General features: G+C 40.1%; 1 protein-coding gene across 1 annotated transcript in view; it reads right to left on the bottom strand.

The window, feature by feature from the left end:
- Positions 1-681: 681 nt before the first annotated feature.
- Positions 682-17,200, bottom strand: part of LOC121330143 (USP6 N-terminal-like protein) — a 100,225-nt gene continuing 83,706 nt past the window's right edge. The window contains exons 11-14 of the mRNA XM_041276443.1: positions 8,889-8,954; positions 4,337-4,436; positions 2,757-2,909; positions 682-2,357 (exon numbers count right to left, since the gene is read on the bottom strand). Coding sequence (XP_041132377.1) covers positions 766-2,357; positions 2,757-2,909; positions 4,337-4,436; positions 8,889-8,954 — 1,911 coding nt within the window. The 3' untranslated portion in view covers positions 682-765. The remainder of the gene's footprint in view (positions 2,358-2,756; positions 2,910-4,336; positions 4,437-8,888; positions 8,955-17,200) is intronic.

Raw genomic sequence — 17,200 nt, 5'->3', positions numbered from 1 at the left:
TAATCATTTTTATATCTGTATGAAGTGTCTTATAGATCCAGCCATTTAAAAATGTTTTCTGGAGATACTAGTAAACAATAAAAAATTGTTTAATTAAGGCTGGTTTAAAAAAAAAAAAAAAAAAAAAAAAAAGTATTATTGCGGTTTCTAAAGGTTTACCAAAGACGACAACAGTCCCCTTTTCTAATCAATGGTCACTTGATGATTGTCTTCATGAACAGGTGTTTGTAAACTTGTGTCTTACAAAAGAGAAAAATTTAAATTTGTACCTGCCAGAAACCAACAAACAAAAGCTTTAGTCTCTGTGTTCCGTGTTGTAGAAGTGATCATTGCATTGTGCATTGACAAACTTGTTGATTTTACTTTCACGGAATACAGTACTTTTTTATTTCATGCAATGCGAAATAGGCGTGTATGTATGATCGTTTTGTTTATGCCATAGACATATGCATGCATGTTTATGGTTTATGGTTCGCGTTTTCCCCTAATGACGTCACAGATGTCAAGATTCGAAATCAGGGCTTTAGATTGTAAATTTCTTATAGTTACAGCGCAAAAGTATAAATGCTATATATATATATATATATATATATATATATATATATATATATATATATATATATATATATATATATATATATATATATATATATATATATATATATATTTTAGAACACTATTATAGTGTAGTTTAATAAAATATAATCAGATTGAAATAGGTGACATATGAACTTTAAAGTCTGCCCACTACCATCAAGCTGTAATTTAAAATGTTACTGATTTAGAAAGCTGGGGGTTTGAGGAGTGTGCCTGATTGAATTCTGTATCTGAATGGGCTGTGGGGACTGATTTAGCTTTTACTGCAGGGGGCAGCAAGGTTAGGCTGGGAGAAGGCTTCCTTCTCACTAACACAGTAGAAATGTCTCTTGAGCAATGTGTAGGTTCCCCCTCTTCAACTATGAAGAGCTTAGCTGCTTCATTACAGCTTTCTATCAACTCGTCCTGGGTGGGCAATGCTATTTGCTTTTGATTCAAGTGGTTGCGCCCCTGGGCGTAGGCCATATGGATGGGGGTGGTGGATTTGACTATTTGAAATGGACTCAGTACCTCCACTTGAACAGACGATTGGTTGGTAACAGTCCTGCTGCACTCTTGCCCTGTGTAGCCCAGATCTTGATTGGTCTCATAAATCTGGAGGAATGGGGGTTGTCTAGAAGAAGCTGCAGATGTTTGCTTTGGTGGGTAAAAGGGTAAAGGTGGGGGCGGCGGGGGTGGTAATGGTGGAAGAAACATTGCAAAGTTCTCTTTTTCCAACAGTGCCGGCATGCTTGAACTGTCATCAGGAGGTTTGGAAAGGTTGGATATTTCTGAGCTTTGTGCTGCAATTTCACTTTGAGATCCAGTATCAGTCATTTCAAGAAGTTTACCCAAGTACTGATCCTCAAATTCCCCTTCTGACAAATTATCATAATGAGATGTATTTGAGGGCCGTCTTTCTCCCAAGTGTTCCGGTACCCCAAGAGTAACCATATTGTCTTCTGGTATAGGCGGGGGAACGGAGAAGTCCTCCTTAATTAGGAGGGGAACTGGATCCAAGGGCAGTGGTAGGTCTTCTGAGAAAGAAATATCATCTTGAGGTAGGACAGCAGTGCAACAGTCATCACAAAGATACAATTCTGATGGGGGTGGAGGCAAGTCAAAGTCTTCTGGCTGTTGTATGAATAATTCCTCATTCTCTACCACCTGAGCAGTAGAGCATGTACTATCAGTCTCAACAGGTACATACGGTGGGGGCCAGTCATTTAGCTCTTGCTGTTGCTCTGTGTGAATGGCAACTTGGCTCCCTCCTGCTTTAGTTTTTTCCTCTAAGGCAGGAAAGCACCCCTCTGTTGCTTGGAAACCTCCTTCCATAGCAGGACCTGCAAGGTTTTCTAACAAGGGGGTACCCTCCTTTTCTGAAATAACATCCTTGTTATTGTCTCTTGCTGAAAAATTGCTAGGGTTTTCCAAAATCAGAGGCCGGCTTGTTTCTGAGACATAGACTTGGCTTGCAGCAAGAGTGAAGGGCTGCTCTCCTGGCGATGAGTCATTGTGAGGTTTATAAGCATGAACCAGAATGGGCTCTGGAGAAGGAATGGGTAGGTTTTTACCATTAACTGTATTAGAATTGCTCTCATTGAGTGACAGAGGGCTGTTATCTGACAGTATCCTTTCCTGATCTCCCTCAGTTTTGAGTTTGACCGACTCTGGCCTGGCAATCTGATTCTTCCCATTGGCAGCATGGTGTGGTTTCATAGGTATAAGGGAGACTTCTATCTCCTGGCCAAGTGGTTTCTTTGGAAATTCATCAGGCTTTGCTGTTTAAAAAATGAAAATATATTCATTAAACCCATTCATAACATAAATGAGGCAATTAATTATAACCTGATATTGTGCAGGGGCTTGTCTGGACAAGTTCTGAATGACATTCTTTTCAGTGTAAATATATAACAACCGTTGGACAGAGAACGTTGAAGTTGTAATGTATTGGCTCTCTACCCACCATTGTCACTAGGAACAGAACCATTTTTCTAAGTAAATAACCAAAGAATCATGTTATTCTAGTTGTCCTGGTCTGCACTAGAGCTGGCTAATTAAGAAACAATTTTTAGCTCTTTGGAAATATTTGGAAAATATGCATAATTTCAAAATAAGCATTTTTTTTTCTTAAGACATGAATTTCATTTATTTAAAAAAAGAGGACAAATTTTCAATACCTGGAGGTGGAAGATCAAGCTTCATTTTCCGCAGTTCAGTCATGGATGCTTGGAGCTGCTCTATGACAATGTCATCATTCAAATGAAAAGATCTGACAATATTCTCTTGAAGAAACTCACGCAGCTCTTCTAAGGACATCTTCAACAGGATCTCTGAAACAAAAGATTTTAAAAATTATGCAGTCTTGTGGATCTAAACGCCAAATACATTTTTCAATTAAAATGATTCATATTTTCTGCAGCTTTAGTTTAAAATAGTTACATTTAGAAATATTAAAATATTTTATTTAAATGACAAAGATTGGACCAGAAGTCTTTTTCATTGTCTTCAAATGAAAAAGTCTTCTTGTCCAAATATTTGTCAGTGTTGAGCACTGTTGTGTCTTTAATACTTATGGACTATAAGAGTTAAACAGTGTAGGTGATCTACCATTCTTTACTTTTGCTGCTCTTTTGTAATCCCAATACTATACATTTGGGGAGAAAACTAACCTATTCCACTGCCCATCTGCTCCAGTGCCATGTGCAACTGTCAGTATTGTGTGATGCACCGTGGTTATGGTTATGTCAGTACTGTGTGATGCACCGTGGTTATGGTTATGTCAGTACTGTGTGATGCACCGTGGTTATGGTTATGTCAGTACTGTGTGATGCACCGTGGTTATGGTTATGTCAGTACTGTGTGATGCACCGTGGTTATGGTTATGTCAGTACTGTGTGATGCACCGTGGTTATGGTTATGTCAGTACTGTGTGATGCACCGTGGTTATGGTTATGTCAGTACTGTGTGATGCACTGTGGTTATGGTTATGTCAGTACTGTGTGATGCACTGTGGTTATGTTGTTACTGTTGGTAAAATGAGGCTAAAATTCTACACCCATGAATTCAAACAAGCCTGGCTCTTTTGCATAGTGTTTAAGCTGCTTGATCGAGCCATTTCACGCCCAGTTCTGTCCTGTTACACATCATTGCATTGCTTTATTCAGAGTATAAAAACAGTAAACATGGACTCCATAAGACTGCACTTCAAACATGAACACTCTCTTCCATTGAGTATTGTGCCTCTCTCAGGAATTCCTTTGAAGGACTTAAAAAAAGGAACTGACCGCAACCGCTTTTAGAACTTGTTATTAATATCTTTAAACACTCCTCACAGCCGGCGCTTGGCAAGTAGCCATTGATAGGAATGGAAACAGTCACATTGGTTGTGGCATGATGTACGAGGTGTCGCACTTGCTGTGACACCCAGAGAGGGAAATTCGCTCACCATGCATCCAGTGCGACAAAATCTTTATATTCAGTTAAACTAGCTACGTTTAGGAAACCAAACAATTTTAAATTTTTACTCAATAGTTGGCTGCATCTCTGGGATAAACTAGTCTCTTAGATTAAAAGTTATTGATCTGCGGGTTCTATCAATGAAGACATCTTTGGGCAAAAAAAAACTTCTCCTCAGGTTAACATTAACTGTTTTTTAGGAAATCTTAGTATGCACATTTGTATTCTGAACATTCAGTTCTATAACAGTACCATGACTCAAGTATGTTTCTCCTTAAAAAAAAAAAAAAAAGGTCCTTACTCTTGTGCAGTTTGAGTATGGTGTAAGCCATTGCTGTCAGGATCCGTTCACCTTCCAAAATATAGATATCCCATAGACGAAGGGTCAGTGTAAAGGGGGTCTGTTCAGGAAGAAAGAGCCATTAACACACATACATGCATACATACTTAATGTAGGGCAGAAATAGATAAGGACATCTAAAATTACTCTAGTCATTTAGAATTCTGGTTATTGATCAGTCTCTCACAGCACCGTGGAGGAATTTTGGCTCATTCCTTCATGCAGAACTGCTTCAACTCGGTGACATTTGTGGGTTTCAGGTCCTGCCACAACACCTCAATGGGGTTTAGGAACTCTTGAAGATCATCCAGGTGCTTTTTGGCAAACTTGAGACGGGCATTCATGTTCTCCTTAATGAGCAGTGGTTTCCGTCTTGCAACTCTGCCATGAATCCCATTTTTGCCCAGTGTCTTTCTGAAGGTGGAGTCATGAACACTGACCTTCGCTGAGGTGAGAGAGGCCTGCAGATCTCTGGATGTTGTTCTAGGGTTTTTTGTGACTTCCTGGACGATTTTACGCTTTGCTGTTGGAGAGATTTTGGCAGGATGGCCTGTGCTGGGAAGATTCACTACTGTGCCCAACTTTCTCCATTTGGACCTTATGTTCTCTGACTGTGGTTTGCTGGAGCCCCAGAGCCTTAGAAATGGCTTTGTAACTCTTTCCAGACTGATAGGCATCAACAACTTTTTCCAGAGGTCTTCAGGAATTTCTTTTGATTGTGGCATGATGTGCCTCTAGAACCTGTGTGCTGACAACTTCACTCTGATGGTAAGGGACAAAGTTAGTCAGATTTATATTGAGCAGAGCTGGCCCAAATCAGGCCTGATTGTTAACCAAAGTATTCAAACAGCTGACGCTAACTATCCCTTTAATTGGGTTGAGTTAACTAGGGGGGGGGGGGGGCAATAACTTTCACACCTGAAGATTGCATGTTTGATTACCTTGCACACCAAACAAATGAAAGAAGTAGCATCAAACTTTGGTTTGATTTTTTCTCTCAGACTCCCTCTATATACCCACAAAAAGATCTGTCCTAATTCAATGTGAAAAATGTGCAAAAATGCAGAAAATCAGATGGGGGCAAATACTTTTTCACGGGACTATATATGATTGATTCATTCGACATATGAGTTAAGCTTTAGACAATATTCAATTCTGATTCAATGTTATCATATATCAGTGCTATTCAACAGTCAAAATCAACACATACATCTTGTTGAAAGTAATACTTTCTTTTATTTTAAGTTACAAAAATAAAAAGCAGCTTGTATTAGATTGTTATAATTTGTTTCCAATGTATACTACACTATTATACTAAGTATGTTTAAGAAAAATTAACCATATATTCAGTTGTAATTATTATATATATATATATATATATATATATATATATATATATATATATATATATATATATATATATATATATTAATAGTATATAAAAATTTACACTATTAAGTTGTATGTGATAATAATTAATATCATTAATTCATAAATTTTTCTTAATTAATCGAGTTTTCAATGGGATAAATGTACACCCATAGACATTATGTGAAGAAGGTTGCAAGTTGCCAGACCTTATGTGAAGAATTACTGTATATAAACTTTTCCTCGTGGTTAAAAGCATTTCAGTTTAGATATTTGATCTTCAGTTCGTAGTTCTCTTCACAGTTAAAAGATTTTGAAGAAAAACAATATGGCTTTTTCTTCAGGACTCCATGTCCCTCTGTGTAATGAAGCCACACAGCAAATGGTTTCCTCTTCCTGTGCGCTTCAATATTGTTTGTTTCCAGTGATGCAGCACCAACCCGAAAAGATTTTTAAAAAAAAAAAACACTTTGGTGTTAAGTAACTTCAAATTATCTTTACTTGTTCATGTGTTTTAGGATACTTTTAGAATTAGTAGCTACAAAGTATTTTTATTCATCGTTTGAATTAACCCTTTGCGGTCCATCTATTCACCGCTTGTCAGGTGCGTCAGGTCTAATATATTTTCACAAGCGCTGTTTAAAATATATATTTTTTCAGAGTAAAACAGGTTTAAAAGGCATTGAATTGCAATAGGACACTCAGTACTGTATCTCCAGCCAAGCCCCACCTCTTATTAGCTGTATTTTTCACATATCTCTTTATAGACGTGCATACTGATAAATCCTCTCCTGATCACTCGGTTTATCAGCAAACTCCTCAATAATGTGTAAATTGTAAATGTTGGACCTGGTCCGACATAGGAACGCAGAGTTAGGATAATTTCTTCATGAAGTCGTTTTCCAGCTGCTGTATTTGTTCCATGAAGTTGAAATGTTGAGAGTATTGTCTTAGCAATGATTCAGTCTGATTGCATTCACATTCAGTTTATGCGTCCAAGAGACAGCTTTCATGTTCAGTGTCTTCCTTTTCTTTGAGAGTTTTATTTCTCTGATAGCGTGTTTTCTCATTCTGCATTGTTATAACATTGGAAATGGGCAAGACATAGTCAAGACTATCGAATCACAGAAAATATCTCATTAGCATATTTCTCATTATCATTTCAATGATTGGCTGTTTTGGATGTAAGCAAGTTCACTCCCATCTTCATTCGGACACAGTAACAAATCTTACAAAATGCATTCAGTTAAAAATACTCTTGTGAAATAACTTTTTCTAAGTTACTAATTTTTACTTGATCACATTTCTATTTTCCTGATTTCACACAATGCAGTCCCAAAATAAATCATATACGTATAACATTTACCATTCTAATGAACGAATTCGATATTAATTAAGTGGGGGACGTCAGACCAGAAACAGAAACTGGGAAATAAACAGAGAGAGAGAGGTGGAGTTTGGTGGAGCTGAGCGAATGGTCTCGCTCAGCATTTAATAGTGCATAGAAAGACAGAAAATAAACTGTTGTAACAAACAAAAACACAGGACACAGCACTGGTAGCCAAAATAAACAAACAAACAAAACGGACTATCACGAACAAAACACGGTGAGCTTCCATTTTACTTATTACTATTACAATTACCTCCGTCTCCAATCCCGTTCTCCACTCACCGCATACACAACCCCAAGTGGGTGAAAACATGCAGCTTTTACGCAGCTGTACCGAGACTCGTTTGCTAATCAATCATTCAACTGGAGTTGCGATACAACTGCACGTGAATTAATAAAGTGCAATTCCCCGTGCTCACATATTACTTTTTACCTGCACGTGAAGTGCTGTGCAATCCTCGTGCCTAAATACAAATATACATTTTAAACACTCGTGTTACACAGACCTGTTTATATCCCATGTACCAATGACTATACACCAACATTAACACACAACATAAAATACACACAGGGGTAGGCACTTTGCCACACTGGTCTCCTCTCGTTCGTAAATTTTCTTATTTTCATATGTACCTTGGTACCACACTCCAATCTGCAGATGTACGTAGAGATTAAATATATAGCCAACACTGAACAGCAGAAATAACTTGGGACATGATAGAAGGGAAACTTCATAGGGGAAGCTTCACAACATCATGGTTTGACTATGCTTTATTGCACTTTTTATTGCACTTTTTAATGCTTTAACAAAGGCAAAAAACTGTATAATAGTAACTGTTACTGCACTGACATTGATAACACAGTGTAACCATTTTTTTTTTTTTTTTTTTTTTTTTTGTTCCTGGGTAGTAAGTGTTATTTCCTAATTGCTTATGCCTCAAAAGTATAGAAAATGGCTATTATTCCCCACAAACTTTGCTTTTGTGACCAGGACAGTGATATTTCAAAATATCACTACGTCCAATGGGAAAATGGGCAAATGTGTGTTTTTTCGTTCACATAAAGTCAGAAAAAAACAACATATGAATCCAAATTAACATGTATTTATACTAAAGTAATACAAAGATGACTACAAAAGATTTAGAAGTGAGTAGTTTTGAGATGTATTTACAGTATAATCGTAAATCTCGAAAAACTACTCACTTCTAAATCTTTTGTACAAATACATGTTAATTTGGATTCATATGTTGTTTTTTTCTGACTTTATGTGAACGAAGTCACACATTTGCCCGTTTTCCCATTGGAAATAGTGATATTTTGACATATCACTGTTACTCCAGTGTATGTATTTGTGGTCTCACAGACTAAAGGTATACATAACAAACAAACAAAAAAAAACATTAATTTGAGCGAAAAACAATTTCCTGTTAGCTTGTACTGAGTAATTAGATAAAGGAGTAAATAGATAACACAAGTCCAAGTATTTCAAGCTGTTTTTTTTTTTAAATCCACCCCAGATGAGATGCGTAATTAAAGACTTGCAAGATCTCCATTCTCCAGTGTTATTTAAAATGGAGGCCTATGTATGCAGACACACAATTAGGGGTACAGATTCTCTGACCTGGGTGTTATATTGGTGAAGTGGCTTGGTTTTCAGCTTTGAAATACAGCAACATTTGGAGGGAAAACAAAACAAAACAAAAAAAATCACAGATAATATTTACTTCCAATATACTTGAAGGATTAAACACTTACCCTGTCTATAAAACACTGGAGGAACCATTTGGTGGTATAAATCCCTGTAGACATCTGCTCCCTGTCCTAGAATTCAAAAGTAATGATTATTATTACTGAGACACAGTGGCTGTGGAAATTCAACAACAAAACAGACAGTTACACGCCAGTATTTCACAAGGGGTTTTCTTTAGTGGCTCTTGCTACTGGGAAATACGAGAACCATGTACAGTGGCTTGCGAAAGTATTGACCCCCCTTGGCATTTTTCCTATTTTGTTGCCTTACAACCTGGAATTAAAATGGATTTTTTGGGGGTTTGTATCATTTGATTTACACAACATGCCTACCACTTTGAAGATGCAAAATATTTTTTATTATGAAACAAACAAGAAATAAGACAAAAAAACAGAACACTTGAGTGTGCATAAGTATTCACCCCCCCCAAAGTCAATACTTTGTAAGCCACCTTTTGCAGCAATTACAGCTGCAAGTCTCTTGGGGTATGTATCTATAAGCTTGGCACATCTAGCCACTGGGATTTTTGCCCATTCTTCAAGGCAAAACTGCTCCAGCTCCTTCAAGTTGGATGGGTTTCGCTGGTGTACAGCAATCTTTAAGTCATACCATAGATTCTCAATTGGACTGAGGTCTGGGCTTTGACTAGGCCATTCCAAGACATTTAAATGTTTCCCCGTAAACCACTCGAGTGTTGCTTTAGCAGTATGCTTAAGGTCATTGTCCTGCTGGAAGGTGAACCTCCGTCCCATCCTCAAATCTCAGGAAGACTGAAACAGGTTTCCCTCAAGAATTTCCCTGTATTTAGCGCCATCCATCATTCCTTCAATTCTGACCAGTTTCCCAGTCCCTGCCGATGAAAAACATCCCCACAGCATGATGCTGCCACCACCATGCTTCACTGTGGGGATGGTGTTCTCGGGGTGATGAGAGGTGTTGGGTTTGCACCAGACATAGCGTTTTCCTTGATGGCCAAAAAGCTAAATTTTAGTCTCATCTGACCAGAGTACCTTCTTCCATATGTTTGGGGAGTCTCCCACATGCCTTTTGGCAAACACCAAACGTGTTTGCCTATTTTTTTCTTTAAGAAATGGCTTTTTTCTGGCCACTCTTCCGTAAAGCCCAGCTCTATGGAGTATACGGCTTAAAGTGGTCCTATGGACAGATACTCCAATCTCCGCTGTGGAGCTTTGCAGCTCCTTCAGGGTTATCTTTGGTCTCTTTGTTGCCTCTCTGATTAATGCCCTCCTTGCCTGGTCCATAAGTTTTGGTGGGTGGCCCTCTCTTGCCAGGTTTGTTGTGGTGCCATATTCTTTCCATTTTTTAATAATGGCTTTAATGGTGCTCTGTGGGATGTTCAAAGTTTCTGATATTTTTTTATAACCCAACCCTGATATGTACTTCTCCACAACTTTGTCCCTGACCTGTTTGGAGAGCTCCTTGGTCTTCATGGTGCCGCTTGCTTGGTGGTGCCCCTTGCTTAGTGGTGTTGCAGACTCTGGGGCCTTTCAGAACAGGTGTATATATACTGAGATCATGTGACAGATCATGTGACACTTAGATTGCACACAGGTGGACTTTATTTAACTAATTATGTGACTTCTGAAGGTAATTGGTTGCACCAGATCTTATTTAGAGGCTTAATAGCAAAGGGGGTGAATACTTATGCATGCACCACTTATCCATTATTTATTTTTTAGAATTTTTTTGAACAAGTTATTTTTTTCATTTCACTTCACCAATTTGGACTATTTTGTGTATGTCCATTACATGAAATCCAAATAAAAATCAACTTTAATTCCAGGTTGTAAGGCAACAAAATAGGAAAAATGCCAAGGGGGGTCAATACTTTCGCAAGCCACTGTATACACCCAGTATCTAGAAACTATACATCCAATTGTGATTATATTTGGTAAGGACATTCTTTACTTCAAGGCTAGTTGAAACATTTGTCATTTAATCTATCTAGTTCACTTCAGTGCTTCTAAATTTAACATTTTTGAGAGTATAATAATCTTGCTATATACTGAATATGAGGTTCAGTTTTACTCATTTTTATTTTCACCGATCGCTTTAATTTTGAATTCAGCAGAGCAGAACAAACCCCCACAATACAGAAATGTGAATTAGGAATATTTTATTGATGATTATGCAATGTACAGAAATGAAGAAGTCTCAAACCCGCGTGGCTTAAGGATCCATCACCTAGCCTGCTGGACGAGGCAGACAGTACCAAAGGGGTAGCAACAAGAGTAGAGCTGGGGGAGGCAGAGGGATGCGAATGAATGAAACGCAATAGAAGGGTAAGTTACCAGTCTATTTATATAGCTCTGTGATAAAGAGAGAAAGAATAGATTGTAAAGAGCGGTGGGTAAGGATGGTAGTACACTTCCTCAAAGACGGGTCAACTCGGCAGTGGGAGGAAACCGGAAGTCGGACATCTTAGGGAAGTGCGTAACTGCAAGTACAACTCCACTGCGATCAGATCTGGGTCAAGCAACAATTGGATAAACCATGGCAATGGGCTGGATGCAGTTGCGGGAGTACAGGCCCTTGCACTGAAATGAGATATACGGCCAGAGCCTGAATTTATTGTTTTTGATTTGTTTGTTGTTGCAGAGGAGTGAGACGGAGAGCGAGAGCTGCAGCCACGGAGCCAGCTCACAAACACACTTCACCACATCACTGTATAGCACTGCGGAGCAAGGACACTTGGATCACAATCCTCCATGCACGAAACTGTGCTCTGTGGTCATGCTGGATGTGGTCCAAGTGTCCATGCTCCGCTGTTCTGTGCAGTGATGTGGTGAAGTGCGGTTGTGAGCTGGATGTGAGCTCTCCCTTGGAAACAAACCCAAATTTAATATAAAGTTCAACATGCAGTGCCAGGTTTGCAGAATGTGGACTTCTCTGGATAACCCTATCAGTCAGTACTGGGTAGGAACTGGGTTACATTGGGATGGAATAGAAGGAACAGCCACTGCAGAGCTGAGTGTTTCGAACAGGTTTGCTCCCATCAGAGAGACGGCCTTACCGGACATGGGAGCACCATATCACAACACAGGTGGACAGGCTCTTGGTGTGGGCTGGGGAGGATCCAGTTGTCGTTCACGTAGGAAAAAACGACACAGGTAAACAGGTAAAGGATTAAAAGTAAAGCCTCTATGATAGTTTTAACACGTGGCTAAAGAACTGGTATAGCCAAAAGGGGTACAGGTTCATGGGTCACTGGGGAACCTTCTCCTCCAGGAGTGGTCTGTACAGGTGGGACGGGCTGCACCTGAACACGAGGGGAGTTTAAACTAGGGAATTGGGGAGCAGGGAGGCTAGAACCAAGGGAAGCTACACTACAAAGTATACAGCAAGCAACAAACTGCAACCACATTGTTACCAACGTTCATGAACTGAAATGCCTATATGTAAATACAAGAAGCAACAGAAATACATTTCTAGAATTAGAAACCGTAGTCAATGTGGATAACTATGACATAGGAATAACGGAATCCTGGTTAACTCCAAACGATGGAGACAAGTTTGACATGGAAGGATACAAGTTAGTTAGGAAAGACAGACCCGATAAGAGAGGAGGGGTCACAATATATATTAAAAACGACTAATGAATCAATATGGATTACATTAAATGAAAACAAATCTAAAGGTTTAATAGCGGGAGTCTGTTATAGGCCCCCAAGTTCTGGCAAATCATTAAAACGGGTGTTTAACAAAGTAACTGCTGAGAATTATTTTTCACAGGTCACAGAGAACAGAACCAGGGGCTAGGGTGGAAGCTGAAGAAGGGCATATTCAGAACCAAGGGGAGAAGGAGCTTTTTCACAGAAAAGGTGGTCAACCATTGGAACAGGCTTCAGATTCTCAGAGGTAACTATTAACTTGGTTTGGGTTTTTTTGTTATTCCTCTCCTGACTGCTAACGGACCAAGCTAGCATTAAAGAGAGTGAGCATAGGTGGGCCGAATGGCCTTTTCTCATTCTAGAATTTTGTTTAGTTCTTATGTTCCTCCAACCAGTCTCCTGGCCTGAGCCTGACAGAGCTTTAGGGGGTGTTGAAAAAGGTTTGGCTGGTCATGCAATTGAATCTCAACCACAAGATTAAACTAGAACTGAACTAAAGCTGAAATACCGAAACACAGACTGCATCAACATTAGATGCATGAAGTGCCACACTCCGTACACAGGTACAATAAGCAAATTGGTAAAACAAGCAAAACTGTCAGACAACATGTAAGAAGATTCTGAGCTGCCCATGCAGTTTATCTGTGTTAGTCTGGTTCCTAGCAGCTCAATAATCTCAGGTGGGTCTTAAAGGCTGAAAGTGATTCAGTAATGTGTAATATGTCTCCTTCCATCTATCGCCACTTAATTTCAAACTGTGTCCTCTAGTCCTGGTTTCTGTACTGCGCTCAAAGTACTGGTTGAGGTTAATTATATCAATTCCTTTTAAGATTTTAAAGACTTCAATCAGGTCCCTCCTAATTCTTCTATGTTCATGTGTACATATGTTTAGTTCTTTCAGTTTATTGCTCATTCCTCAAGCCCTAGGGTTGGTCTGGTTGCTGTTCATTGGACTCTCCGGTGCCACAATGCCATGCATAGTTTCAGGAAAACCAGATTCCCAAGATTCAGCCTTAATATATCAGCCAGTGAGCCAATATATTTAGAGTGTAGTATGCGAAATTATCCATGTTCTTCAGATTCGGATCTTCATTATCCAGTAGTTTTTTTTTTTTTTTTAATCCCAAATTTACAGTACCAGTAGCCATGTCAGAATATGTGTGGTTTATGTAAATACGCACTGATGGAAAGACAGGCACCTACCTATACCCCATATTCTGATACTCTTACCACCTTGTGCTAAATAATGTCCTGACCAAGTTTCATCACAACTGGATACTGGCAACTGGTTCTCTCTATATACAGTATATAAACATTTAAGTGTGGCATACAGACCTATGCATTCCCAACTATGGTTATAAATGTTTGAATAATCTGCTGTGTTACTATAATTTTTTATAGTAAAAATGGTTGAAACAACTGTAAGGTAACAGAATATGGAGGCTACTACTGTATGAATAAAACACATGTGCCACCAGGCAGTACAGAACAGGTGCTCTATGACTTCATGTGGTGGCATTTCATTTGTTCGTTTAAACTTTTTCTAAAATGGCACCTCCCCACAGCAAGCACTCATTACAGCGACAGCAGGACCAGATGGCTTGAAATATTTGCATCTCATCCAAACAGAGACTTGTATGCAGCAAAATGTTTTAATTCTATTTAAAAGAAAACAATTACATGGCATGTTTCACATACATGAAAGGTACATTCAGTATCTTCTGTACCTATTTCTTTTGACTTCTTTACAAAATCAGTGAGGTTTAAAAGTACAGAAATATAAAAAAAATTACACAATGTGTTTCTCAAGCTGTTGGACACATGGTTGGTCCTCCTATGTGTGATGCTTCACTGTCAAATCGGCTGAAAACGAGGTCATTGTTATACAAATGGTATTCTGCAATATATGAAAGCAACCAATGGTAGAAGTTTCTGTAATGTCACTACCGTGAGTGCTCTGTTGAGCTGTGCACTCTGCTGTCCGACAGAGTGGCCAGCATGGACCCGGAGCCCGAGCACACTCCTAGAGAGGAGTCTGTGCGGGAAGGCGTGAGCTGGCTCTTCACATGACTCACCATAAAGCCCAAACATTGAGAGCGGCCGGTGACCAGTTCCTTGTGAGCCTCTACCTATGCTGAAGACCGGGCACAAATTAGCCAGTGTTCAGATAATTGAGTACTCTGATGCCTTTGAGTCTCAAATGGGGCCAAGATAGCGTCCAAGCACTTCGAGAAGGCACGGGGAACTAGCGAGAGGACAAATGGCAAGACACGGAATTCGTACACTGTTCCTTGAAAGATGAACCGTAAGTACTTCCTGTGCACTGGTTTTATAGGAATGTGGAAATAGGCGTCTAAGGTTCACCATGGTGAACCAGTCGCCTGGCCTGATGGACTGCAACAGCTGTTGCATTGTCAACATTTTGAACCTCCGTCGGCTCAGATGCAGGTTGACCTTGAGGTTGAGTGGCCTGAGGCTTGGGAACTAGGAAGTACCTAGAGTAGAACCCTTCCTCCAAGTTGAGGGGGTGTATCCTGCAAATAGCCCGCTTTTGCAGCAGAGCTGTCACCTCCTGAGACACCACAGTGGCATCTTGTGGGTCCTGTTGCAGTCACGCTCCGAAAGAGAGCGAGACCGTGTTTGAACTGCAGCGAACAGCCGATCTGAACGGTAGTAAGCACCCAGATGCCTGTGGTGCAATGACACCAATAGTCCAGATGGCTCCCTGAGGAGGTCCTGGGCCTGTGGCAACAAATTCCTAGGGCTGCTGCTTAGCCTGTGGCTTCTGTCTCTGCACAGGGCAGCCAAACCTATTAAAGCCTCCGTGGCAAGTAGCCGGCGGCTGGATCCAAACATTACCTCTGGCAGTGGGCACAGCTGGCGGTGCTGGTCTTTGTGGCTGCTGGGGCTCAGGGTGCCAGTTTGCCATTTGGGAAGCAGGCGAACCAGCTCCATAGTGGTGTGGTGAGACTGCTGCAGTATCTCGTCCACTGCGGGACTGGACCAGTGACTTGAGAACAGTTAAGTAGCGGGCTGGAACGGGGTCATAACCTGGAAGGTACTAGGTCAGTTCGGTACCAGTTTGGTGTATTTATAACCGGGTCAGTACTGGTTCAGGACAGGTGCAGTACTGGTTAGGAACCTGGTCAGCACCACACCGTTTCAGTACTGGTTCAGTGGCTTTTGCACCAGATCGGTATGGTACTGGGTCGCTAGTGGGACGTTTCCGCGTCAGTATCGTTTTGGTGACTTTAGCTCCGGGTCGTTATGGGTATGGTACCAGTTGGAACCGGGTCAGTATAGTACCGTTTCGTTGACTTTAGGTCCGGGGCCAGTGCTGTTTAATGGACTAACAGCCTTTGTAAATGTGATGCTAAAAGCTGTCACCAAAATGGCATCAAGATACTGAGGTTGAAATTGCAAACAACAACCGAAGCAAGTACCTTGGTCCTGCGCAGTGCTGCTGAACCCAGCAGCTGCTTTAGCTGCACGTGTGCCGAGCACCACGTTGCAGACAGGCCTGCGCGTTATATCTGTAAAAAAACAGCACACACACAAAGAGAAAACACTTTCTCAACAAAAAACATTAATTAAATAATTACATAAATAATATAAAACATCTCACATGGTGCTAAAAAGCAAAAACGAGAAATAAAATAAGCTCCAGCAGGAGCTATGCAGCCTGGTGGGAGAGCACAGACAGCTGACTTATGTTGCTGGATCCCTGGAAAGGAGTGACTCCAGCCACTGGCTTCAAGCGGGGCACAAGGCCACAGCGGGACGCAACAAGCAACAGGCTATAGTGCACACAAAAGTATAATTAGTAAAAACTATTACAAAGATTCGTTTAAATATCAGATATAATTTGTGTAAAACCATAAATATATACACATAGAAGCAACAATGTACTTATCTGAAGAAGGCTCTCCGAAAAATGAAAAATGGCGCCGAGATCACGACCACAGCCCTTTTGTGCCCTCGGGGGCAGGCCATGACTGTGTCACAGGTTCAGTGAGCAGCTTTGGCATATGATATTCAGGATTCAGGTCTTTAGGAAATAAATACCCATTCAGTAATGGTTATATTTATTACTTGAAAGGGAACAGGCCTTTACAGTTATCCAGCCTTAAATTCACCAGCTACTCAAAAGTAATGATAGTCCTCTGTGAAGTACAGCGAGACCCTGACCCATGCTGGTTAGATGCTGCTCATGCTAAACTGGAAGCAAGCTGGCCTACAAGCCATGCAAACATCTATGAGCATTTGTACTAAAAAAAATTAAAAAAAAGCAGTTTGAAAAAAAAAAAAAAAGGCACGTTCCAGTTACATTTATTTTAAAACATGATATCTGTTACTACACTTGGATAAAGCAATTACATAAGAAAGTTTACAAACGAGAGGAGGCCATTCGGCCCATTTTGCTCGTTTGGTTGTTAGTGGCTTATTGATCCTAGAATCTCATCAAGCAGCTTCTCTTATGAAAAAGGTTTAGTTGCAGAAATATACCGACAAGATTGCAGTTACCTAAAAGGTTGCAAGAATGGAAGTACTTAGGTAGCAGCAAGGTTGCAGGTAACTGCAACATTGCTGTGATCTACGTAGCAGCAAGGTTACAGATAACTGCAACCTTGCTGTAAGTTAGCAGAGAGGTTGCAAAGAAGAATCTGGTTTATATGTTAGCAGGA

This window comes from Polyodon spathula, chromosome 17 (assembly GCF_017654505.1).
Source record: "Polyodon spathula isolate WHYD16114869_AA chromosome 17, ASM1765450v1, whole genome shotgun sequence".
NCBI lineage: Eukaryota > Metazoa > Chordata > Actinopteri > Acipenseriformes > Polyodontidae > Polyodon > Polyodon spathula.
This window is presented reverse-complemented; position numbering and strand designations above follow the sequence as displayed.